The sequence below is a fragment of the Melitaea cinxia genome, chromosome 6, assembly GCF_905220565.1.
Source record: "Melitaea cinxia chromosome 6, ilMelCinx1.1, whole genome shotgun sequence".
NCBI lineage: Eukaryota > Metazoa > Arthropoda > Insecta > Lepidoptera > Nymphalidae > Melitaea > Melitaea cinxia.
The window spans coordinates 4,961,414-4,988,562 of NC_059399.1; the positions used below are offsets into that span (position 1 = coordinate 4,961,414).

At 33.4% G+C, this 27,149-nt stretch overlaps 1 protein-coding gene across 1 annotated transcript in view; it reads left to right on the top strand.

Annotated features, from left to right (window-relative positions):
• The window catches only part of LOC123654225 (folliculin-interacting protein 1), a 29,190-nt gene extending 22,010 nt beyond the window's left edge, over positions 1-7,180 (top strand). Inside the window, exons 10-14 of the mRNA XM_045590139.1 lie at positions 2,063-2,831; positions 2,874-3,567; positions 5,338-5,464; positions 6,008-6,119; positions 6,782-7,180. Coding sequence (XP_045446095.1) covers positions 2,063-2,831; positions 2,874-3,567; positions 5,338-5,464; positions 6,008-6,119; positions 6,782-6,988 — 1,909 coding nt within the window. The 3' untranslated portion in view covers positions 6,989-7,180. The remainder of the gene's footprint in view (positions 1-2,062; positions 2,832-2,873; positions 3,568-5,337; positions 5,465-6,007; positions 6,120-6,781) is intronic.
• Positions 7,181-27,149: the final 19,969 nt, after the last annotated feature.

The following is a 27,149-nucleotide window of genomic DNA, read 5'->3' on the forward strand; positions in this document are numbered from 1 at the left end:
ATTACGTTTTTCTCTCCCAAAGGAACTAAATTGAATTTCTGACTTAAAATTATTATGATATAACGGCCTTGGCTTCAGTATCGTCTGTTTTGCTTACAAAATTGTTTTTCAAAATATTTTCAATGTACAGAATCGGACCTACTTAAAATATAAACATTTACACTTAAAATGTACCAAATATCCTATCTATGGCGTGGTAAGCACGTCTATATCTCTGGTCTCTCCAGTTTATTAAATATTAGTTATTCTTTTTTATAGTCGACTAGCTGTGCCCACGACTTCGTCCGCGTGGAATTTAACAAAAAGTTCTTGTTCAGTTCGCAGAATTATAAAATAAATAAATTTCTAAGTAATTTCTAAATAAAAGTAGCCTATGTTACTCCTTGCTATATCAGCTGTCTACCAGTGAAAGTTCCGTCAAATCGGTCCCGCCGTTTCAGAGATTAGCCGGAAGAAACACACAGACAGACAAAAATTGTAAAAATGTTGTTTTGGTATTATGTATCGCGAAAAAGCGGTTATTTTAATATTACAAACAGACACTCCAATTTTATTTATTTGTATAGATACTAATCATACAAATAATAAAATTATTTTAAGACATACTCAATAACTGGTTGATAATGTAATTAGATGGTTTTGTTTTGAAATTTGTACTCGCATATAGGTGCTAATAAATTTCCTAAAGGCTTTAAAAATTGTGTATTTTTTATATTAGCGTGTTTTATTTTTATTCCATTTATTATTTAAGAATAAAGAATTATGACATTTGTGCAAATTTAAGATACATTTTGTTCATTTAGCGACATTTATTTTTAGTATATTTTAAGTGTAATGATACTTAAATTTCGTCGACAGTTTTATTGTTGTAAGTAAATAAAATATCTGCTAAATTTGTATCAAGGCAAGTCATTAACATCATCATCAGATAAAAAGTTAATCAATTATAATTGATAAAAATGGTGATTTTATTAGGTTTAGGTAGGCTATTTTGAATGCTAACGAAACTGGAATAATTTTGTCGCAAACGAAAAAAAAAACAACTTCAATTTACATCGACAACTAATACGAAGTCGGTAGTCAAAAAATAGACAAATAAATACGCATTATTAGATATAACTCAAAGAGTACTCGTTATATCTCGATCGAAAATGGGATCCACATCCACTACACGACATCATAATTACACACATTATAGTCGAATTAAGAACCGTCTCCTTTTTTAAAGTTGATTATAAAAGAATTTAGTTCGATACACATTTTTTTTTGTGTTCAAAAATGTAGTGCACACATTAGGATATTTTCGTAAACTTTAACTTTTTAATATTAGTCTAATTGTCCATAGATAATCGATGGCAAGAGATATCAGTGACGTTTTGTTGGATTGTGTCCAACATACTCAGTCTTACTTGGTCTTCAAATAAAAAAAAAGACTGTCGAGGGAGACTACTGTCTTAAGACCTTTCGTCCGATAATTACAGACACGTGTGAATGGAGTCACTGTCAAGTGCAACTTTTTTGTTTATTTCTAGCGGTCGATGCTAGCGTGTCGCCTATTTTTGTTTGCCGTGTTTACGTGTTTTTCACGTGATCTCTTTCAATAGAACGTCGTTTACAAATTGTGTGAATTAGTTGTGTAACTTTTACGTGGGTGTGAAGAAAAATCGTTCATTTTTTCTCTTCTTGTCATTCATCAAGAAGAAAGCAGATTTTATCTGTATTTTTTTTAATGCATGATTTTATTACTATGACTTCATTATATGATAGAGTCAAAAAGTTTTTTCCCTTATTAAAAACATGAAACCAACACCAGCTCATGGTTATTTTTACCTGCATTTTTTACTTAGGAAATATAACGGTATTGGATCAAAACACATAAATATAATATGTTTTTACAAGCCGTATATTAATTTTATTAGGATATAAATGTCTTCGAGTACTTATGAGATTTTCTTAAACCAAACGAAAAAGAGAACAGTGCCAAGAGACAGAATCGTGTACTAGATACCAATAACGTAATTTATTTCAGACAGGTAATTATCAAAATGTTTCCTTTTTTCAGTTTTATCAGCACGCTTGTAACCTACGTTCTTACACATCATCTCGGATGGGTGACTACGGTCAGTCCTTATGATGCCATTGATAAAGAAGAGTGTTCTTCAAAAAAATTAGATATTCGACGCCCATATAACGCATTGAGGGCGCAATTAACTGACCTCTGCGGTAGCATCGGCTATCCACCACGTTCAGCCAGAACTATCATCACAGGCTCGAAGAACCAACAGTTCATAACAAGACTCCTATCCGTATTAACATATTTCGTACGTTGCGGTGACGTCAGCAAAAACGATTACAAGTATGAAGAATGTTTGCTCAATGAACGGAAAATCGTAAATTTGAAAAATCAACAGAATTCAGACGTAGCGAGGACGGTTAAATTGGAAGTGAATGAGTGTAGTGTCAAGCACAGTTTAAAAGTGCCTTCGTTAAGTAAAAGCAGTGGTGTCAGTGTCAGTACGTTAGTGGCTAGCGATATTAGTTTAAAAAAATCTATGACGCTGGTTGATTTGAATCAAAAGCTCTCTAGTTCAGATTTCGCGATGGATGGCAGTAGCTGTGGTGACAGTCAGGTGAAACCTTTAAGGAGGCATCCGACTATGATGACTTCGTTGAAGGAATCGTCCGACTCGAGCCCGAACTTATCGGCTTCAGAGGAATGGGAGACAAAGAAAGTCGTGTTCGTGCTCGGCGATGACGATAAGCTCGTAGGCCTCAAAAATAAGTCGAGCGGGAAACAAACCGCGAAAAAATCGGCGAAACCTCAAGACGAGGTCGAAAGTCAGGTCGATGGTAAAACTCCAGAAAAGGCTGAGATTTGTAAGAGTGATTGCGATAAGGATAAGTCATCGAGAAACACCGAGAGCCCCTCCAAGTGTTGTGGACAGACACTTCAACATTCCAAGCCAATAAAACATTCCGGTTTTAAGTTCGAGTTCGATAAGTACCCACAGATAGTCACTAATTATATGAAGAGCAAGAATCTAGAGATTTTAGATAGACATTATATCGGTAAGCCGGGTAACCTGAAGCTGGATAACTATCAGTTCGATCCAACTCTCGTACCTCAGATACAGGAAGAGAGATGTGAGACTTGCTATAAGTGTCAGTTGATGGAGTCGATGTTGCAAACGCCGACTAACGCTTCAGAAATGGAATACAGGAACGATATACCGCGCCAATCAGAACCTCAATACGCCAAGGAGACAGTGGTTGATGAAATTCAGAGCCATCGAGAAATGTCACCTAAAACGTTTGTCAGGAAAGTAAAAGATAATACAATGATTGTCAATCCGGAGAAACCTGACGGTCCTATCTCTAGAGTAAGTGGTGTTAAAGGTGAGAGAGAGGAAAATAAGCCTGTTGTAAATAAGCTGAAAGTGAGGCAAGTGATAGAGTTTCCTCTGAGGCAAGTGTCGAGCAAGCTTGAAACACAAAGGCTGTCTGGTTACGAGGCCTCACTGCTAGGCGGTCTTACGAGTCACTATGTACCTGATTTAGTTTTACAAGGTGAGTGATGTATCTATTGTATTATTATCATATGGTAGGAAAAGTCGGTATTTTGTACTTTTAGGGTTTCAAAGGTTTCTTTTTAATGATTTTTGTGGTGGTTAATTATGTTTAAATTTTAAAATGTGTTTATTAATTTTAAATTTGTAAAAACATAAGTTAAAAAAATACATGTAAATAAAATACATACTTATGTACAGAAATCAAATAAATGTCTTATCAGTCATCGGATACTGACATATCTTTACTGTCTTTACTTGTTAACCTAGTATATAAAAGTGACGTGTTTTATAAATATAAAAACAAGATTGACAAGATTACCATAACGCTTTGTACGCCAATTTGCACGAAACCTTAACTAATTGTACACTCCAACCTGTCTCATGAATCACTTTATCTATGGGTGATAACTGTATAAAAATCTGTTCAGTGATTTTTGAATTTAACGCGAACAGATACACATAGAGATATGTTTAGTTGTTTTTATGAATGTTGATAAGACTTATATTTAATACTAAACATGTTATTAGTCTTTTAGATAAGTACATGAATACAGTATCCTATCAAAAACAGTATTCTCTAAATAAGTAATATTGGTTACAAGTTGTTGACAAGTTATAATTTACATATATACTTTTTTGTTCCGTATGACATTTTTTTTTTTTTTTTTTTTGATATCGCAGGGTAACCCATTTACGGGTGATATCCAGGATGCCCGGGTAGGCATTCCTAGACCGTATGTCGGCTTAGCACTTGGGGGTGCACTACCGACCAAAACCCCTGCGGGAGCCTTCAGCCGCTTTAATTGGAGGGTCCCGGATCTGCAGGCAACAGGATCCCTCCAGCGACAGGCTGGCCTCGGCGAAAAGACCAGACTTCTCCTCCATGGGACTGTCCGGCTCACCTCTGAACAATCCCGACGACGCCATGTCTAGCAGGACCGGGTTCCCATCCCGGCCCGACATGGGCACAGGGGCGTTACTGGAAACGCATTAAGTAGCGCCTCCTACGCACCCCCGTTCGTCGCCTGCGGACGGAGGCCTCGTCGGCGGCCCCCTCTCTCATCCGCTCGTCGTTCTCCTTCTGGGACATTACTGTCTCGCAGAAGGAGACCATCGCCTTCCAGGACTCGTCGTCGCCGAGCATCGCGGTGATAACGCTCGGCAGTGACAAGTCCCCTCCGAGGACTGTCGTCAGATCGCGACGTAGCGCCGCCCATCTCGGGCACACCTCGAGGGTGTGCTGGGCAGAGTCCACCGCTGCGCCACAATCGTGACATTCAGTCGTCGGCTCCCTTTGGGCCGTCCGACACAAGTATTCACCAAAGCAGCCGTGCCCGGTGAGAACCTGCGTCAGACGGAAGGTGAGGGGTTTGCGCTTACGGCGCATCCACCGCTCAAGGACCGGGCGCAAGGCAGCCGTTACGCGTGTGTCATGCGGCTGCTCCGCCAGGTCCTCCCCCCACCTCCGCATTAATGCTTCTTGCCCCATCCGGCGCACCCGTAGGATCCCGTCCAACGTGGGGTTCTCACCGAAAGCCCTCCTACCCGATACGTATGAGTAGGTCTCGGCAAGGACCTCCGCCACGAGCTCCCACGGGGGGTCGCCAGCTAGGGCAGTAGCTGCAGCCCACGATACCGTACGGTACCCCCGAATCACCCTCACCGCGAGTTCCGTATGACATGGCGAGGCATGACTATTATAAATATTCGAAATTAATTAGATTGGCTTATATAAATTTATTTTAAATTAGGAATAATTTCGTTATAGGAACCGTTGCGGATCCAAACACTTGGGAGGCAGACCTCCGACGGGACCTAGACCTCACATCGTACCTGAACAAAACACTAGACCCGCCGGTACAGGCCATAGCCATAGTTGGGGATACTAACAACTGGTATGCATATTTTTATTATTATAACTGGAAACAAATCTAAATGTTTTATATAAATGATAAATTTGCTTTTTGATATTAAGTCTAATATAAATAGAAACTTTTAAATTAATCCAACTGTATTGTTAAATTTATATTGACTAGTTTCATACAGAGAAATAAAAGATACAGAAAACATACACATTAAACAACAAACTCAACATTGCCAACCTTAATTAACATTTAAATGTATACAAATTGCACTTTTTATATAACACCGCGGTGGTGCTACACATTTTAAATTACAAGTACAACGTACAATCGGCCAAAAAATATCTATGACAATAACTATTTTTTATTTATGTACATATTCTTTTAAAACACGTGTATGTGTATATATAACCATATTAAAAATTGGTAACCAGATTTCTGCTGTAACAAAATATTTTCCTATCTCACAGTAATACTTCAAACAAGCGTGACGCGAGTTTGCCTTAAATATGTATGGGTGGAAAGTTAAGTAGCGGCTAGATCTACGCTTCATCGTATTAATTTTGTGTCGCCCAGGGAGGTGAGGCTGGTGGGGCGCGAGTGTGGCTCCAGCGGTTTGTCGCCGCTAGTGGGTGGTATGCTCGACGCGATACCCGCCATGAGACTAGCGCGAGTACCGCCTAAACAGGTAACTTTACTTAAAAGTATTATATATGACAGAGTCAAAGTCTTGTAACGTATAATTGAAGTTGAGCTTAGTGTAAGACGAATGTACTAAATGTAATTATGTATCGCATTCAGTCTGTAACATCCCACTGCTGGGCATAGGCCTGTTTCTCCATACTAAATAAACGTAATGAACTCAATTAAGTACTGTAATCCACTATTAATCCTGGTTCGCATTAAACAATAATTTCAAGCAATATACTATAAACTGGAATATTTTCAATTTCTTTACGGAATCGTCATCATCATCCTTTTAATCCACGATAATTCCAATAATAACTGAGGTAGGGCACAGCAGAAAATTTCCTACTCAAAATACGGAGCAGCCCGACTGGGGTATTACTTCGACCTTATAGAAGATCACAGCTAAATAATACTGTTTTCAAGCAGTATTGTGTTCCTGTTGGTGAGTAAGGTGACCAGAGCTGGAAATCGGGGATAGGGTCGGCAACGCGCTTGTAATGCTTCTGGTGTTGCAGGTGTCTATAAGCTACGGTAATCGCTTACCATCAGGTGAGCCGTACGCTTGTTTGCCGACCTAATTACGTAAAAAACCACTTTATCCCACGATAATTCCAAATCAATAAACACAAATCAATATCTAATTAAAACAATATATTTCAGTGTCTCCTCTACCTCGAGAGTAAGCTGCGTGAATTCTGCGTGCTATCAAAAACGTTAGCGGATATGTTAATGTCAACGGATTTCTGCGACATCGCCACTCTGACGAAGTCTCTCAACATTGACATTAACGATGTACCGTTTCTGCTGGCTGTAGCCACCACTCACACTCCACAAGTAGCGAAGAAATATGGCATTAGCTATAGGTAGAAAATAAAATTTGAAGACTTTCCACTGTCAACTGTATTTGGTTTCAATGAATTATTTATTTCAATAAATAATTATAACACAGTATCGATGTTACACACTCAATTATTGTTATCGAGTCAAGAAATGTTTAATGAAACATTAATATCTAAAAGCAGAGGTGTTATAAGAAATAAACTTACGTTTGAACTTAAACAAATGTATATCTGTATAAATAAAAATGAAATATTCCTTTGGTCACGCTATAACTTTAGAACGGAATTAACTTTTTTAAGTTTTCTTATATCTTGTCGAATGTTGTTACGGGATTTAAAAATTAATAATAATTAAATTTGCACAGAAAATTTCAGAAAATTTAATGTTTAATGTTAATGTTTGTACTTCACGCGTTCTATAGGTTGCAAGACAGGGCAACGTCTGTCGAGTCGGCAAGTACGTACATATATATATATATATAATTTCTAGTTCGTGCTTTTGAAGTATGATAATTTCGATCAAACTATTTTTCATATTTTTTGTCCCACTATTATTGAAAGTTTTATAAAAAAAAAACTTCTTAGTAATAATGAATCACAATAAAGTTATCAAAAAAATTGTTGTGCAATGTAATATTGAGAGTTAAACACTTCTATTAAATGTACTATATTTCTCTAAAACTGAAGTACTAAACGTAGTGTAAAAGGTACGAGAGTATCAAATGCTAGCCTGTAATAATGACCTGAATACGCCTCATTCGTTCATATATATTCCTTATGATTCTTGTAACATAATCAAAATAATATCAAATTATTTATAAATTATGAGTAGTGAAATTTTTAAATCGTCGCGTAACTATATAAATGATTTATACATTGTCAATGATTATTAAGTACAAAATGAAAACCAGAATATATTTATTAATTACTAGATTTAAATAATTTTCGTATGAAGGTATTAATGCGCCACGCTAAATATGTATTCATTAATGTAATATTTATTTATGTAAATAAATATATTCTGTAGGATACCTGTGATTGGCTGAAATGTATTGAAGAGTGTTGTTATTTTTGACGACGCGTTAGCGCAGCAGTCACAGCACTGGCTGTCGCGCTGGCGGTCGCGGTTCGATCCCCGCTCACGACAGACATTTGTATTGGCCATATAGATGTATGTTGTAGTCTGGGCGTTTGTGCTTGTGTAGTGCGTGTTTTTCGGACCCCCGACACAGGAGTAAATCCTACTGTGGGCCGATGAGTGTGGTGCGTTTATTTATTTTATTACAAAAATATATTTGATTCTAAGTCAAAATATATGTCGATAATGTTATATATCTATCATATATCGTACAAATTTTTATACGTATTAAAAGTGAAAACGAGCGAAAATTCAGGTTATAAGCAATTTTGTTAGTATTTGTTAAATTGGTTATTTTAATATTTTGTATAAATTGTCTAAAATTTTATTCTTGGACGCCTATAAAACTTTTTTGTTATTTTTTAAATTTGTCAGGTTTTCATCAAATTTCTGCAATTACTTTTAGAAATTCTAACGCTGCCTAAAGTACTCTGTACCTTTTTTATCGTGACTTTATAAAAATTGGGTCAGAAAATTGTTACATCGGATGAGCGTTTCAAGAAAATTTCACTAGAAATTTTCTAAAAGAATTTATATTTGTAAGCAATCTATTAAATTTTATATTATTTTCATAATATTTATACGTATTATTAATTTTAAATAATAAGTAAATTGCAATGTAATATGTTTAAATGTTAAACAGTTATTAATATTTCATAATAAGTCATAAAATACTCTAAACAAAAGTACCTTAAAAAAACATAATGAAGGTGATATTTATTATGTTCAACGCTGTTTCAATTGTGATTTAATTAGAAATAGATAGATTTTTTATACTTAGCAATTAATAAATTATTTTTTTTTCACATTGAAAACTTTTTTATTTATAGACCTCCAATAAATACTATTTAAGTAAAGGTAAGTTATTCGTTCTGTAAGGGCCTGTGGAAAATTATGTGTGTTAGCGCTATCGATACCGACACACTTGTAGAACAATGGTTTCCGTTGATATAGCATTTATTGAAGCGTCTTGTTAGTTGTTACTAATGTAATAAAATGAAGAAGAAAATTAACATTCTGGGTGTAGAAAAAAAATAATTTTTGGCTGAAGAGAAGGCGCGCGCTCGTTACTAGTGACGAGCCGGTGTTGCACTTTTGAACCGATACAAATTTGGCGTAAGAAATGCGTACTAATATATATTTTCCGTTAAGATCAGCAGATATCCACTAAGATATAGAACACAACTTGACGGTTGAATTCAGCTGTGTCAGTGTGTGTCAGTGTGTACTACAAAAATAAAATGGATGTTAATGTCTAGATGGTTAGGAAGCCTTTCAAATACTGTAATAGTTTTTATGTTTTCCTTTTGAAAAATCATATATATATATATATTTTTTTTTAATATAAGTAAATTAAAAGTTACGTCTCAACAATTACAGTCGGCCGCAACTTTTAGTTATGGAGGGCCATTAGCAAAATTAAATTTATCACGAAAGCTAACGGTTGATTGAAAGCCACAGATTTATTTTCGTATATAACAAAGCCCTCCCTGCTTTTGCAAAAGTTCGTCAAAGGCATCGAGAAGTAATTAAATTCAACAAAAACCGTATTAGTACATTTTCTTTTAATTTATTTTAAATCCTTTTTTACTAGCTACAAACTCGCAAAGATGATTTTTAACTAAGCTATTTCATTTATTATTGAAAAAAAAATCGAGCGATCAGTCCCTTACGAAGCCCATCGTGGGCTATTTCGACCGATTTCAATAAAAGGAGAAGGTTCTCGATTAGACTTAGTTTTTGTTTGTGTTTTAACCTCATACATTTTTATTGAGTTTGGCTACCAGTTTTGATGATTCTTTTTTAATCGAAAATTGGTGCTTGTCATATGGTTTAATGAGTGCCTTTTGAGTTATTCACTATAATGCGTTTTTTATAATTTTTTTTGACTACCTACGTTGTATTACTAACAAAAAAAAAAATGTAAAGCGTAAGTTTTTGCACGACATTAGGTCGCGCGCCGCGTTGGCGCAACGGTCGCAGCGCTGGTTTGTGGCTGTTGCGCTGGCGGTTTCGGGTTCGATCTCCGCACATGACAAACATTTGTATTAGCCATAAAGATGTTTACAGTGGTATGGGTGTTTGTGCAGTCCTTGTAGGTCTCCCCACCGTGCCACAGATAGTACGTTAAGCTGTTAGTTCCGGTTGTTATCATGTACACCTGATAGCGATCGTTACTCATAGCAGGGAATATATCCGTCAACCCGCATTGGAGCAGTGTGGTGGATTAATCTATGATCCTTCTCCTACATGGGGAAAGAAACCTATGCCCAGCAGTGGGATATTACACGCTGAAGTCTTGTATTACTTGTCAATGTTAATTGAATTCTCTTTTTTTTCTTTTGCGAGTAAACACGATTATTTACATAACGTTTTAGTTTATCAAAAATCATAATTATTTTTAAAAGTGAAATATGACATGTAATCAAAACGAACAATAAATAAGCCCGGGATAAGTATACACTAAAAGCTAATATATATCAAATAGTCCTTTGTCCCGTAGCCTATCTCGGCAAAATTAGGAAGGTTCACGTTGCCTCGAGGCGTTTACTTCGATTTATGTTACAAGAAGTGACGATATTATTCGTTTATAGGCGAAGCTACCGAATAAATACAAGGAATCACTTCCCTTTTAGAAATCAGGGATATTTACAAGATACAAATATAGATTGAGTATCCGAAATTACTATGTAAGTCGTATCTCTTTTGAATTATTATGTACAATATTATTTTTAAAGGGTATTCATGTATTCTGGAATCTGTACAGGTATGTTTCTGAATATTGTGTAAAATTTATTGTAGTTATTATCAATTCGTTTCAGTTTAATTATTCGTTCGCAGTGTTCTCGAATATGCAAGTCCTAGGTCACCATTGTATAATATTTATAAGGACCGACTTGAAGGGGTCCAAAAAAAGTTTTTAAAACACATTCTCTATCGCAGATAACAGTTCTGAAAATCTTATATTGAAGATTGCCACCGAAATAACCTATTATCCCTTGAGGAACGCCGCAATGTCTTGGGTATGTGTTTTTTGTATGATGCTAATGGACACGTGGATTGCCCGGAGCTAATAAGTACACTGTCATATTGTGCACCTAAACGTCGTCCACGTCATACCCCTCTGTTGTCTGTTCCCTGTAGTAGCAGAAATTACTCTACCAATTCTGCACTGACTAGATTACCACGTATCTTTAATGAATCATTCAAGGATATAGATTTACCCGAGTAGAAATTTTTTCGTCTTCCTCAAAAGGACCGGACCAGGCATGCCTGATCAAGTCTAAAAAAGGCATGTAACGCAGATGATTGGTCTGGACCTGATCAGGATGAGATGGATAGAATGAGGCATGCCAGATCCGGCAAGCTCTATCAGGACCAGGTCTGGTCCAGACAAGGATAGCCTGATGTAAAATATAATCAAGTATGGTAAGGCATACTGGATCAGGACCCGGTCCGGTTCAGATCAGGATAGCCTGAAAGAAATTACGTGAACTGAGCCTGAATCGCGCTATTAATGTTTTTAAGCGCACTTATCAGGACAGTCTAGCAGGGAGTCCATTTCTACACAGTGGATCAGACGTAAATAATAGGAAAAGTTAATTAATAGTTAATTATTAGAAGTTAATAAATAAAATTTAATTAATGATAATAATTAATTAATAACATAAGAATAAAAATAATTAATATTTAAAGTAAAAACATAAATAAATAATGCATTGGAAAAATAAACGGAAATAAATATAATAATAATTATGTCAAGTAACATATTTATAATATCAATTCGCTTTATTTTTTCTTGTTAAACAATGTTTTCAAGAATATACATTCGTGTTTTTAAAAAGGACCGGACCGAACCGGCTGATCAGGATGAGATGAGGTCGAGACCAATCATCTGCGTTACATGCCTTATCTAATCCTGATCAGGCATGCCTGGTGCGGTCCTTCTAAGGAAGACGAAAAAATTACTACTCGGGTGTATACACGCGTGTATACATCCATATGCCTTTAGTAAAAAGCGATCATTTTAATATTACAAACAGACATTCCAATTTTATTTATTTGTATAGATTATTTAATACCTACAGTTTCGTATAGTATATAACATTAAATTTATATTCAGAATGTGACATCAGGTATTTTGTCAGCGACAGATCTTGTAACTAAAATGTGACAAGCGGAATAGAGAATTTAATATTTTACAAGGCGACGCCTCTATGTATTATGAAAATTATTCCCCTACAGTTGCTTTCCTATACGCAATGCCAGAAATTGTTACGTATTGAATTGTAACAAAATTTTATATCACCATCATCTATATACGTACACTTTTTTTAAGAAAATTGCGCGGACTTAGGGGTATGAAATTTCGTACACGTATAGTTTATATAGAGAAGGGATGCAGAATGCTAATATTTTGAATGCTATATTTTTTTTAATTGTGCATAAAAATATATTAAATCAATAAAAAAACATTACACATACTACCACGTATTTGACACACGCACACACATATTATAAGGTTCTTTATTTTTTCATTATTTTTTGGTTTTTACTAATTTAAATTTTAAATTATGGTCGAATTTCGACCGCTAAGCGACCACTAGTATAATGCGCTAAGTAGGTTAAGATGTTTGCCTCCCTTTTTAGAAAAATCCCACACAATTATTCCACATAAATTATATGTCATTTTATAGATATGTAATTGCTTTCTCTACCGTCATCAGCAACTAAAAAAAATATTATTGCTTTTGTTTTTGTAAATTAATGAATTATTAAATTTATATATACGTCGGCTTTAATTTTGAAACGACGTCAACATAAGGAACGGTCGGTAAAATTTATGTTCAACTTTTTTTGTAATTTTGTAAAGTGATAATTATTGTACTTATTCAGTACGAATTAGTCCCACGGGTATAGCTAGTTTAGATTGAAATAAGATTAAAAAGTGTAAGAGATTCGTCGATTTAAGCATGTCAGTTCGAATTCTAATCGAATCATTCGAACATAATTCCGCAAGGGAGCTACAGCCAAAGAAGAATTAGAAGAACAAGAGTTCGAACATGTCGGATGTTGTGAAAGGAAAAACGAACGAAGCCTTATTTTAGAAATAAAATACAGTAAGCTTAATTGAAATCCTGCGACTTTTTCGGAGTAAAAATTGTTTTTGCTTCAAAAATCCATTCTATATAAACATAGTGTGTCAATTTTGTAGGTACGAATATTTTCAGACTACTGAACTAATTTGAATAAGGTTTTTTCACTGTTCAATTTTACTGATAAGTATTCTATATTTAAAACATTAAGTAAAGTATAAAGAACCAGAAAAGAAGTTATTACATAGGAGATATTTACTGAAATTTTAATTATCGTACTTGATTAAAGTGAGTTCATTTTTCTCAGACGAAAAACTTATCACAGTTAAAAACTTATCTCTTTACTTATTCATTGTGACTTTCTGAATAATAAAATAATAACCAAAAGTTCGTGAAGCAGTCGATATCAAAAGAGAAATGGGAATGAAAGAGTTTAATTGCTAAAAGCTACAAGAGTTTCATTTCAATTTGAGTGCAGTCATTATAAGTCAGGAATAAAACCGAGTAGTTAGTTATTTACTACGGTTTCATCTCAATTCTTGAATACAAGTGTTATTAGCGTTAAATGTTTTCGCGCAATATGTCATTCGGATTTATTTTGATACAATGTCATATGTCAGTCCTAAATTAATACAATCGAAATGATATTTAAGTATTAATCAAAACTAGTGGTCGCCCAGTGGACGAATTTTGACCACAATTAGGAATTGAAATTGTAGAAAACCAAAAAATTATGAAAATAGAGAACCTATTTTAAATATTTTCAATTGACTACAGACTTTGACAATCAACAAAAGAGTATAATATGCGCGTGTGTATGTCAAATACATAGTAGTGTGTGTAATGTTTTCTTTATTGATTTTATGTATTTTTTATTCTGAATTTAAAAAAATATATTAGCATTCTGCACTTCTTCTCTATATAAACTATAAGTGTACGAAATTTCATACTCCTCCGTCCGCACAATTTTCGTGAAAAGGGGTACAAAGTTTTTGCTTAACGTATTAATATATAGATTTAAGCGGACGAATTTACATACTAATGCCAAGAAGAAAAGTCACGGAGTCTATGGAACCCGGGCTGCTAATAATATCTATTCCTTGAAACGACAAAAAAATGTAATTAATTAAAGTAGAATTCTGTCAAAGGGGGAATAAATAAATAAATACCATCTAGCTGTTTTAATAAACAAATTAACTTTTCCTGAGCTTTTGTCGTCTGGTCAAATATTTACAATGGGTCTTAATGACTTTCTGTCACCATTAAGACTCAATCGTTTAAATTTATTAGCGTTTTCGTAAAAGGACTAAACAATTTTAAACAATTGGCAGGAGATACATAAATTCACTAGTCTTAACTTTTGGGCTTCGAATAATTTTAACTCAAGGCGTGATCTTCATAAATTCTAAGAGTTGAAATCTGATTTCATGCTACAAATATTTCTTTAAACCATACAGATAATTTCGCCTGTCTGATTTCGAAAGATTTTTTTTTTACTGGTAATCCTAATAAAATTAAAACTCGCGTCAGTATTTTATTATATAAAAATAAAACTGTAACAATATCAAAGTTTTTATTGTATTTTAATTGAATAATTAAAATTAAGTATACCCATCATTTTATAGCAAAACTCCGAACTAAGTAATTAATAAACTGAATAATTATTAAATAGTTGATTAAAAAACTCTTTTTACTTAACTTGATTATTCATATCTTTTAATTATAAATTACACATTCCCTGTAGAAGCTCTTACAAAAATAAAGGAAAAAAATGTGAAATATAATATAGTAAAAGGTATGACTAACCTGATAGAAGCAGAACAGAAAACAGAATTACTCAATTTTTATTACATGCCTACTACATATTTACGTTCGTTATTATGTTTCAGTTTTATGACTTACTGCTAGTTGTAACGTAAAAATAAGGCTTAATGTGTTATTTTACGTCTAATCTAATTTTAGCAATTAAAATAGAGGTTTGGAATAAAAATTTTATTTATGCTTCCAATAACCGCTCATACAAAGTAAAGTAACTTCACACGTGTATATCTAAACATAAGTAGTACTATTATTTCACCCATATTTACGGGCAAATCAACGCTTCGATTCCTTTTACGTATACCCTTCTCAATATTTAATTGTAGGTAAGTGTATTCAACTGAATTTTTTCGAAAGCAACAAAAAACATGCTATTTTTAACTCAATACATAGTTATGTATGATGTATGATGTATTGTGGTGTAGTTGAGTAAACACTAAAATATTATTACTACTTATTATTATACATATATTTGTTTCTATTTTATTATTGAATCGAGGTAATAAATTCAAAGAAATTCGTCGACTACCAGTTAGCAGTAGGTTGCAGACCTTTTTCATTGAAGAAGAAACTTACTGGATAAATTTAGTACGTAACTTAAAGGCTAAAAAAATACGTTACATATTTCTTCATAATACAACGAGTAGTACACTAACTGCGAGGAAAACCTATAATTGCCATAGTATATAATGACGAGAACCGTTTGAGGTCTCTCTCGGGTCTCATTACGATAAATGCTTGTGCTATCAATTAAAAAACTTTTATACGGATTGCCGTGCAAAAGCTCGTCTATGGGAAAACTTTATACATTATCTTAGTGATAAGAGAGTTAATTTACCTGAGGTAGATTAAATCGTTGAATAAGATTAACTTAGCTTTCATAAGTGCTTTCGCATCGTATTCAAAGTTGTTAAGCATGTTATTTCGATAAAAAGAAGTTTTCCAAAGATTTTCGTTTTCCTTCCAACAAAACGACTTCGTGAAGGAAGCTGACAGGATGATTCGGTTGGGCTGGGCGGCTTTTGGCAGGCTACGTCGAGTCTTCACTTCGAAGATTCTGCATTGCTTTAAGACAAAAGTCTTCAAGTGCTGTGTGGCTACGGCATTAAAGAATATAGCCACCTCTCTTCCCGTGGGTGTCGTAAGAGGCGACTGAGGGATAACACAGTTCCATTACCACCTTGAAACTTAAAAAGCCGACTGATGGCGGTATAACCATTCCACCGCTAGTTTTGAAATACACAGGCCGAAGACGGGCAGCAGCGTCTTCGGTGCAACAAAGCTAGCCCTGCGGTCATCAACCCGCCTGCCCAGCGTGGCGACTATGGGCAAAACACATGAGTTCACACTATTTTTGTCGTGAACTTTTGGAGGCATATGTCCAGCAGTGGACTGTGATAGGCTGAAATGATGATGATGAAGATGAAAGTCTTCAAAGTTGCACGACGTTGACGTGCACGAGGAGACTGGTCCACAAGCTTAAAGTTGCTCAATATGCAATGGAACTGGCTATGTTTGGGTCCTCACTCAAAGATAGGATTTAAAAATGAGACTATTCGCGAGAGAACAAAAGTAACCGACATAGCATACAGACTTAGCAAATTAAAGTGGCAGTACGCTGGTCACTTGTGTTATTAATCAATTACCAGAAATACGTCTAAAATTCAATTGCAGAATTTGATTATATACTAACTTGTAAAATAAAAAAGCACATTAAAATCTATTATTCGTTTAACGATTCGACCATAACGCTTAAATCCAATCGACTCTATAAATATATTTGGAATTTGCTTTGTTAAGATTTTTTATGAGTTTTAACAAACGTAATGGACATGCCATTACGTTTGTTGGAATTTCGATACCTCTAATTTTGATTAAACTGTGAGTTGAAAGCTTTGAGGTAAAAAATATAGTCAAAAGTTTGAAATGATTGAACTTCATATTTATTAACCACAGAATATTTACGCTGGTTTCAACATTATTATATGTATAGTAAAAAAACAGAGAAAAACAGTTCTGTTATTTCAAAATCAAAAGTTAAAATAAAGTCTTATACTTTTTTCTTCAACTTCACTCCAGAGAGGACGAAAGTTAGTTTTGTATTTTCATAAAAACCTTTTTAGTTGATGTTAGCGTTATGAAAGGCCATTAGGCTACTGGTGAAATTTAGGGGTCTAGGTTTAGACATCTACTGACATCTATGATAAAGTAGTCTGTCAATTAGCACAACATTCCTTAATGATGTCACTAAATTAATATAAAGGACCATGATTGATGTGATTAAAAATTACGTATTTAACGCTGTTTCATTGTCAAATTTGTTTTACATACATTAATATTATTTTAGATGAGACCAAATCCAAAAGTAATACATGTAAATCTTTTCTATAGGCGATGTAGATGTGTCTCACGGTAAGATGTAATTGAAGGAAAAAAAGCTTTAACATCCTACTAGGGAATGAAACGACTCACACTCAGTGAGACGTTTATTAATTTATTTAAAAGAGTGACATTAAATTAAGTAAAAGGTATAAATAACAATCTATCAATGGAACAGGGGCGGAGATAAAATAATATAATGACATCATTATCGGCTACACCTCAGGGCATGTTCGATTAACCAGACAATATATATTACGACGAGGCTCGGGGAGCTTCTGGCGAAGTCATTTATTATGCGAATAATACGTAAATACGTATTTTATTTCGCAATTTTATACATTAATAAAATAAAGTTAAAGCTTTTGTTATCGGTCAGATGATAACAATTGAGAAGGAGATAATACATTTTGATATGAGTGAATCTATCAAACTAAAAGATTCTGAAAGGAAATGCATGTGTATTAAATGCTGGGTTTTGTTTCAAGACATATGTACTTATAGCATGTCCCTACGTATTCGATTAATATACCTCTATAATGAACTAAACATGTGAAGTTAGTAAATGATTTAAAGCTAAGGAGTAACTGCTATTCAGTTCTATAAGTAAGCTTGTGCTGTACTTACTGCACCAAAATAGTCTGCATTCAATGTTAATTTCGAAGAAATCATAAATTTGATATAACTAAGTGCAGATGCATAATATTAAATTGTGTCGTTCACAAAGACAACATGCAGTATCTCTGGCTAAACAACAAAATGCGCATAATATTTCATTCATAAATATTATTTCTATCTTAAAAAAAAGTACTTAACGAAAATAAACATTTTGTGGCAACGAATTTTATTAAAATTGTTTTTGCAATGTTACATTATTTGTCGACATTTTTTAGAAGTTCCTCTGTATTCCTACGATAAATCAAGTTAGTCTGGAATATCTTTGTATTGTCACAATGTTTATTAATATCACAATAGCTATAATCGTCTATGTTTATCTGTTTAGCTGAAATTACGATTAGTGGAGAGTTGCACTAGGAATTAGGTCCGCCTTTTGTTTAAGCCGTTTTATTGTACTCTAAATCGTTAGTCAATAAAGTGTTTGAACGAATGATTACACATGTTTAATGAGCTTATATTTTGTAATTTATTCGTTACAAAACTCAGTAACGTTCAGTGAATTTATGTTTGTACAGTATGCCATAAATACGTACTGTGTACCCGACCCTACTTAGCGCTGTGTACAATCAGGTGAGGGAGGCTTGCGATCGATTCATTAAATAGGTGTTTGTTGAGGACGGACGGAGTGGAATAAGGTTTTGGGGGCTTATCAACGAGCGCCGTTGAAAACGCACGAAATTAGTTGAATTCGAGAAACATTTGCTTGAAACTTTTACTAGAATTTCGTGACACATATAAAATGGTGTGGGTTTGTGCAGAAGTGATAATAGGTACAAAGTACGTCAATGAACAAAGTAAACTTTAAAATCACCGTTGCAAATATTTCAATATCATATTATTATTAAAATTTATTTTCACATATTCGTCCAAAATATATGCATTTTTAACCTAATAAAGATGGCAGGGTAAATTTTGGATGGGCTTCTGAGTTAATTTTGGCTGAACTAAAGCATGTGTTAATTTTTGTTAATACTTAACATACATATGTTAGTATATATTATACTTTATCTTTTTTAATCTCAAACATTATCAATTCATACTTCATACTATCTATTTAGAATTCCGTATTGACAACCTGCTAAAACTGCAATATTAATACTTAAAACGCGAAATAAATAGACGTTCTGCTCGTAGATGTTGTCACATCACAAAGAAAGCTCCCCCACTTTACATCAATACGAATCCCTTATCACAAACGTAATATGGCCCTTGGGAAGAGAATCCCACTTTTATACGAGTAGAATCCAACTGTCTATAATTGTATAAATTTGCATAATTCTGGCGTTGCCTAAAATGTTTTCGTATAGAAAAGGTAGACGTTGAAGCACTCAGCTAAAATTTTAAATGGCAGGGACAAGAGAGTTCTAATTAATCTAATTAATGAATTTACAATCTCTGAGACTTGTAATTTTATTTGGGAAATACAAGTTACTCGTTTAAATCATTTAAAACCATACGTGTTTTGATACATTAATTAAATTACAGCAGAAATTGTTAATTTTTGTTATAAAATTAAACCGGTGATAAAGTAAATTAATCTGTGGACTTTCGTGAAATTATAAAAGATATATAATATTATCGGTTAATTGAAACATAGCGGTAATCCGGATAAGAAAATTTAATTAAATTAACCTGGTAGAAAAGGAGATCTTTATTTACGGCTATGTCGTATCTTATTGTAATAAATAAAATTAATTAAGCGTTATTGCCTTAACTGTACTGTTTATTGAATAGGAAATTGGGCTGGGATTAAATGGCGAGTCAATGGAGTTAGGTGAAATAATCTTAATTTCATTTCGAAATCGTTGCTCTAAGTTTTATTGATGATGGATAGATTTTTTTAATTTTATATTTTATAATTTATTTAGTAAATGGAAATTAAAATGTACCAAATCGGTCATTCTCCAGTTCGGCGTTCTTTGCCTAATTACCGTGACGTTTTTTATTTTTCACTGATTTGACTTAAACACATTAAAATATGAAACAAATCAAAAATACGAATTCAATAATTATTTTGGCATGTAACAGTTAATTGTGGTTTTCTAGATAATGAGACTTAAAAAATTTATGGGTATGGTAATTAGAAAATTTTAATATTTAATGTAACGGTAATTAGAAAATATGCTGTGTGGTTACGGCAGTAAGAATATAGCCACTCCCTCTCTTCCCGTGAGTATTGTAAGAGGTGACTAAGGGATTACACAGTTCCACTACCACCCTGGAACTTGAAAGTGCCGACCGATGGCGGGATAATCATCCAACTACTGGTTTTGAAATACACAGGCCGAAGACGGGCAGCAGCGTCTTAGGTGCAACAAAGCCAGCCCTGCGGTCTCCAACCCGCCTGCCCAGCGTGGTGACTATGGGCAAGACAAGACAAGACACATGAGTTCACGCCACGTTTTTCTTGAAATATATTCTCTCTTGCCAGGACAAATGTGACTGATCTCATCTTGCTCTACAAAAATTTGGACGTCTTGTTTGGTTTTCTCTACAGTAGTCCCTATATTATTATTATGTAAATACTTTGGTTCTATTTCTTTATCATGACTTTGTTTTGGTTTTGGATGTAGCGTGTTTTATATTTCAGTCTTAATGCTTGCTTCCTGTACTTTTCTTTTGCCCTTCTTAGCTCTATTGTTTTGTCTCAAATATGACATTTCTTTATTTGTTTTCTATACATGCCTTCTAAATAACAATAAGAGTGAGATTTTTTTACGTATCGGTTTCTCGACAGTTATCTTTGAAGATGGTGAAGTTGGTATTGAACACAAGGAAGACGCTCGTTCCGTAATATTCACACTTGTATCTTTATTTTCGGTCAAATGCTCATTATTGATTAATAATAAAATAACATACTTTCAGTAGAAGATGATGACAGAGCACTAGATGGACGCGGCGTTGATGTGGTTAAAGAAGGTTTAAAATTTGGTGTCTTCTTCAAGGGAACTAATTCTTTTTCAAAAGAAGTCGACTGCAGAAAAAATTCGTCTTGCTGATTATCTTTTTTTTTTGATTTGGGATTTTCGGGACAATTTTGTACTCTTTTAGTGTACTTTTTAGCGCAACGAGTATGATAAATCATTGAGATGTGGTGTGACAAAGTTTCAAGAGGATCTGTTATATTGTTATCAAGCACCTCTATATCTAAGGTCACTTCTTCCTCGATTGTTTTCAATTTTCCCTTTTCCTTTTGTCTTTTATAGTAAGCTCTGAAATTTTTTCTAACTCTTTTTTGAGTTTTCTTCCGGCTTTTGGTGACATTTCGCAGATAGGCAGTATTTTTTTATTTTTTTTTATTGTACCCTTCTCTCTTTTTTTTTTTTTTTTGATTGCTAATACAAAAAGGGGCATTTTTAATTCGTTCTCGGCATTGTCGCGCGACAAGCCTTCTATTTTCTTTAACTTCCTCTTTGGTCTTTTTAGGTTTTCCTATCTTATAAATTAAATAATTTGATTAATGGTCAACATATAATATAGACATATTTACGGACAATAATAATAATAATCTACGAAAACCGCGGTAAACAAGTATTACTTTTTCATACAACGGTAATTATAAACATATGGTAACTAGTACACGGTAATTAGAAAACGATACATTTTCATAAAAATGTTTCAAACCGACACAGTATACAAATTCTAGCTTATTACAACGTACGGAGGCCAAAGTACTGTCTCCATTTACATGATCAACTTCGGTCTATCTTAAAAATTTAGTATTAAAATAAGAACAACGGTAATTAGAAAAGTTTTTAACCAAGGCTACGGTAATTATATACTCACGTGCTTCATTGGCGGTACACTAAACTGAGAGTCATACAACTGCTGATGGACCTCGGTACACACTGAGGAGACGCGATGCCTACTGTAGTGATGTGCCAAATACTTTTATTTAGGGATGTGCACTCGAGAACAGCAGATGTTACGGTAATTAGAAGTTTCCATTGGACATACGATTACTTCATAATAATTATTTGTAGACTGGTTCTATTGAGTTGATATTTTGTTATGCGATACACGCTGTTTAATATCGTTTAAAACGTTGAATGGATCAAAGTAAATCTATACGCTATAAAAATTACAAGCAAGTTTTAAGATTAAGTTGGTGTGCGGACACGCCACGGTAATTAGAGAACAGAGGTTTTTTGAACATAAGTTAAATTAATTTAGTCTTAATTACTTAAAACAGAAGCCAATATTTTTTTTACAGCTAGGTACGGATGCTATCTAAAATATATAAAAAAGTGCATGATTGAATATTATGATATTACGGTTTAAACAAGCCCGGACACGAAAAATTTGCTAATCGGAGAATGGCCGAAATCATTATCTAATGAAACAAATATCTGGTTCTGTAATAATGTGTAATTACTATGATTTTTATTCTTTTTTCAAGGTGTTATTATATTTTAACTTTACAATGAATTTCTATGTTCCATATCCCATTAATCATGATCTAGTATCGTGACTCTTTTTGATAGTTAACTAATATTTAAATATCCACATTGTTTTAAGTAACACTTTTTTAACTCAACTTTATTGATTGTATAGTATTGTTCAAGTTTATCATTCTATATCAACGAATAAAAATCAAAAGATATATTAATATAGTTTATGACGTTTTAATAACGTATCAAACTTCCGACTTAATGAACTTAAGTTTTAAACACTAAATTTCACATTGAAATTAATTTAAGTTTCTCAGAGTTGCAACACAGAGAAGCGAATATTTAATGCTATTTAGCTTTTAAGTTACAAGTCGGCAATAACTTTTCATATGTATTAAAAATTAGAATGGTCTTATTGAAACTAATATATAAAGTACTAGCATCTCACCCGGGTTTCGCACGGGTATTTAACAAAAATTTAAAAATATTTTTTTCCCAAAATTTTTTGAAAATATAATATAGCCTATGTCACCCGCGGACAGTGTAAGCTACACTTAAACAGTGAAACCCAACAGTGAAAGAATTTTTCAAATCGGTTCAGTAGTTTCGGAGCCTATGTTAGTGCCTAGTAGTTATGGAACAAACAAATCTTTCCTCTTTATAATATTAGTACAGATGTGATATAGGTATATGTATATATATATATTATGAACAAATTAAATTTTTGCATTTGAGAAATCACAAACAGAGAATGAAGAGATTTTGAAACTACAGCAGTATTTCATGTCTTGCCACCGCCTACAATTATATAAGGCACAGATCCGGCCCCACATGGAATACTGCTCTCACCTATGGGCTGGGGCGCCCCAGTACCAGCTCCTTCCATTTGACCGTGTTCAACGCCGAGCGGCTGGAATCGTTAGCGACAAGATTCTCTCCGATCGGCTCGATTCTTTGGCGCTGCGTAGAGATGTCGGGTCACTCTGCATCTTCTACCGTATTTACCACGGGGAGTGTTCTGAGGAATTGTTCGGACTAATACCTGCAGCAGAATTCCACCACCGGACATCGCGTCAAAATTCAAAATTTCACCCACATCACCTCGATGTCTGGAAGTCTACGACAGCTCGATTTTTGCGGCATTTTCTGCCACGCACGACCCCTCTATGGAACCAGCTACCACCTACGGTATTTCCGAACCAATGCGACCTAGGGACCTTCAAAAGAAGAGCATATTCCTTTTTGAAAGGCCGGCAACGCGCCTGCTAAGCCTTTGATGTAGCGGGTGTCTGTGGATGTTGTTTTTCACTTACCATCAGGTGAGCCAACTGTCCGTTTGCCCCTCTTCTATAAAAAAAAACTACAGCGATACTAAAAAATTTGCAATATACGTTTTGTGTCTCACGATTTTTTTAAAAGTTTTTATCACTTTTACAAGTATTGTAGTTATGTATGTACTAAATTGTATTAGTTTACTTGCTTAACCGTTCGGAATTTCAAAATATCCTCATAAAGTAGTACATAAAGTACAGATACTTATTTCGTAAAGGGACTGAATGAGTCGGAAAGAATTATTCATATCCTTTTTTTATTATATATTTTTTTTTGTATCGTTACAATTATTTCGTTATCGTCATTTATTTTCTATAACCCTTGAAAAATTATTTGTGAGCGGCGTTGAACACTTAGTATCAGGTGACACACACCAGCTGATTAATTTGAGTAAACTGGTCATTGTATTTTTATAAAAATACTAGCTGACCCCGCAAACGTTGTTTTGCCATATATGTTCAGTGTTTATAAACGTTGTTTTGCCATATATGTCAACTAGTATATATCATTAAATAGTTATTTTAGAATTGTTTTTAAACAAAGATTAATATTATGTTTAAATTAAAACGGTATCGAAGACTCAAAGAGAATAAATATTTTATACGAGTTTTAGCAATGCTCTATATCTCTACTCGATATCTCTATCAAATTTTTATTAAGAAATAATAATAATATGAGACACAGAGGAATGAATATAATATTTAAAACAATGTTCACGTAACAAAATATACAATAGAATTCCAAATCAACGTGCTGTAGCAAAATATAAAATGGAATTTATAGAATGTAAAATATAAATTATAAAGAAGAATTCAAAAAACAAATTCTGGTTGTTTGAATAGAGTTTCGACTAATAATTGATGTCTGCAAAAATTCAAAATTACATGAATTGTTATAAAATCATTGTTAAAAATAACATTTTTGTTATATGGATGCTTTTTATATAGAAATATATAATTATAAACAATTTATTTATATATGACCTCCTTTTTATATCGTACCTACATATACCTACATACAAATCTCTTATTCTGACTTAAAGTTAGGGTGGTAAACCTTGGAAAGAGACATACTTTTGTTCGAGTCGAAATCAACTGTATGTAAATTACATTACATTTTCATAGTTCTACCGTAGTTGGAAATACTCGTATTTGTGTACAGAAAATCATTCCGCTTGAATTTTAAACGGAGACATGGATGTTATAACTAATCTCATTATCTAGTTCACAATCTCTGCGACTTGTAATTAATTCCATTAGGGAATTCTGGATATTTGTATAAGAATTTTTAACTTACTTTACTTTTTAAGTTTTATTTTACATTCATGAAAACAAGAAAAAAAATTTGTTATACGTTTTAATTTAAAATTCCAGTTACAATAAGGTATTTTAAGATGTAGGATTGTTACTTTTTTTTCAGTTTTAAATTATACTTTTACCGCTCTAGTGGTAGATAAAATACAGTGATCCAAGAATATGACTAATTTTTGTATAGATTGTACCAGGTCTAGTCAATTGTAGGTGGCGAATGCTAGCGCGACCCCATCTCGCCCCACCCAGGCGGATGACTGCTCACACGTGGTGATTTTTAGTCAGTAGGAGACTGATAACCCTCTGGCGCCCCCGCGCTGGAGGGTATCCATGATGGATTTTCCCCACGTGAAAAAAAAGGTCTAGTCAATTGTGTTTGTTTTTTTTTTGTGTTCAGAATTTACTACTACTACTACCACGCCCTGTCCTGAACCCTAAGGTTGTCTGGACGAAATCGCTTTTAGCCATAAGATCGCCTTTACATACGCGTACATCTTTCTTTGAATGTATCACTTTTTTTGTAACTTTCTTTTTTTGGGGTACAATAAAGAATATTCATTATGATTATTATTATTATTATTAATTTCATATCATAAATAATAATTAATACTATGCAACTATATTTAAATATTTAAGTAGTTGTAAATCGTAATACTTTTATGTAGTTTCGGCAAAAAAGCGTACGACTTACCTGGTGGTGAGTGATTATCGTAGACTACGAATATCCACTTTGATGAATTGCCTCGAATGGTAATTTTGTCTTTGGCAAATTGTACGGTTTTAATCATGAGGTAACATCGTGACATTTATTATGATGGTAGATAATTTTAAAAATGATTTGAAATTTAAGTAAAGTTGTTATAGAAACAGTAATTAAATGAGACATTGAGATATCATATATATTAATAAGCTAAGGTCAAGATGTGATGATATATATATATATATAAATGATGGCTTTTATTTTGAAACAACGTCAACATGATTGACTGTTCGTTTGTCAGTTGTTATAGACGTGATATAAGAGAAACTTGTGGTCAGTTCTGTTAAGACTGACTCCTAAACTACTTAACCGATTTTAATCAAATGATGCACCGTGTGCAGTTTGATCCAACTTGAAAAATAGGCTATATTTTATTTCGATACATATAAAATTATTCAAGAAAAAAAAAATAGGGCGGTACGAAGTTCGCTAGGTAAGCTAGTATTATATAAATCGTCAGTATTGAGCAAACGTCATTTTAATGGTCTTTTATGTAGTACTCGTAATGCCTGTCCATTTGATATGAATTCAATAAAAATGTCATAAAAAGAAAATTATACATTGGCCTGAATCGAGTATATCCAGAAACTTTTTTATAAAGTTAGCTATATGTCGTAATTTTTTCCAAATTAAAATTATATATCAGTTTTCTCAAAGTGAATATAAATGTGTTTTTGAAAGTATAGTTGTGGTGACGTAGAGTTAGTTTGTTTCAAAATACCGCTTCAATTTAAATTTATTATAAAATTATTAACTTAAAGGAGCATATCATCAAGTTCTCGAATTCAATCAGAATTAATAATTCCGTTTATTTACGGTTATGTAGTTCAGCATAGTTTATTCACAAAGAGCCATTCGTTTATTTTTAAATTTCACATAAATTACTATATCAAAAGACAAAACAATCGTATTTGAACAAAGTTTGTTTTTGTTGTAAAAATACTAACCTAATACAATAAAAAGTGCAAAAAAATTCTAAAAATTAAAAATATTAAAAATGAATACATTATGTTCTAAAGCTTAAAATATAAATGATATTTTATTGCTCAAGAGATTAGCTAGCCTAGTTTGTTGTTGTAATATTTCTATTGATACGTGAGGCCACTATAAAGTCAATCACTATCATTTTATTATTTTAATTCCTTAAGGTACATAATATAATCTAATAACATGAAATTTATTGAAATAAAAAACACTGTTAAGTAATCCCTACTGAAAATTTAATAAAACCCATAGCAGATTTCTGGACAAGCTTAATGAAAATGTATATCTCGTTAGTACACTGTT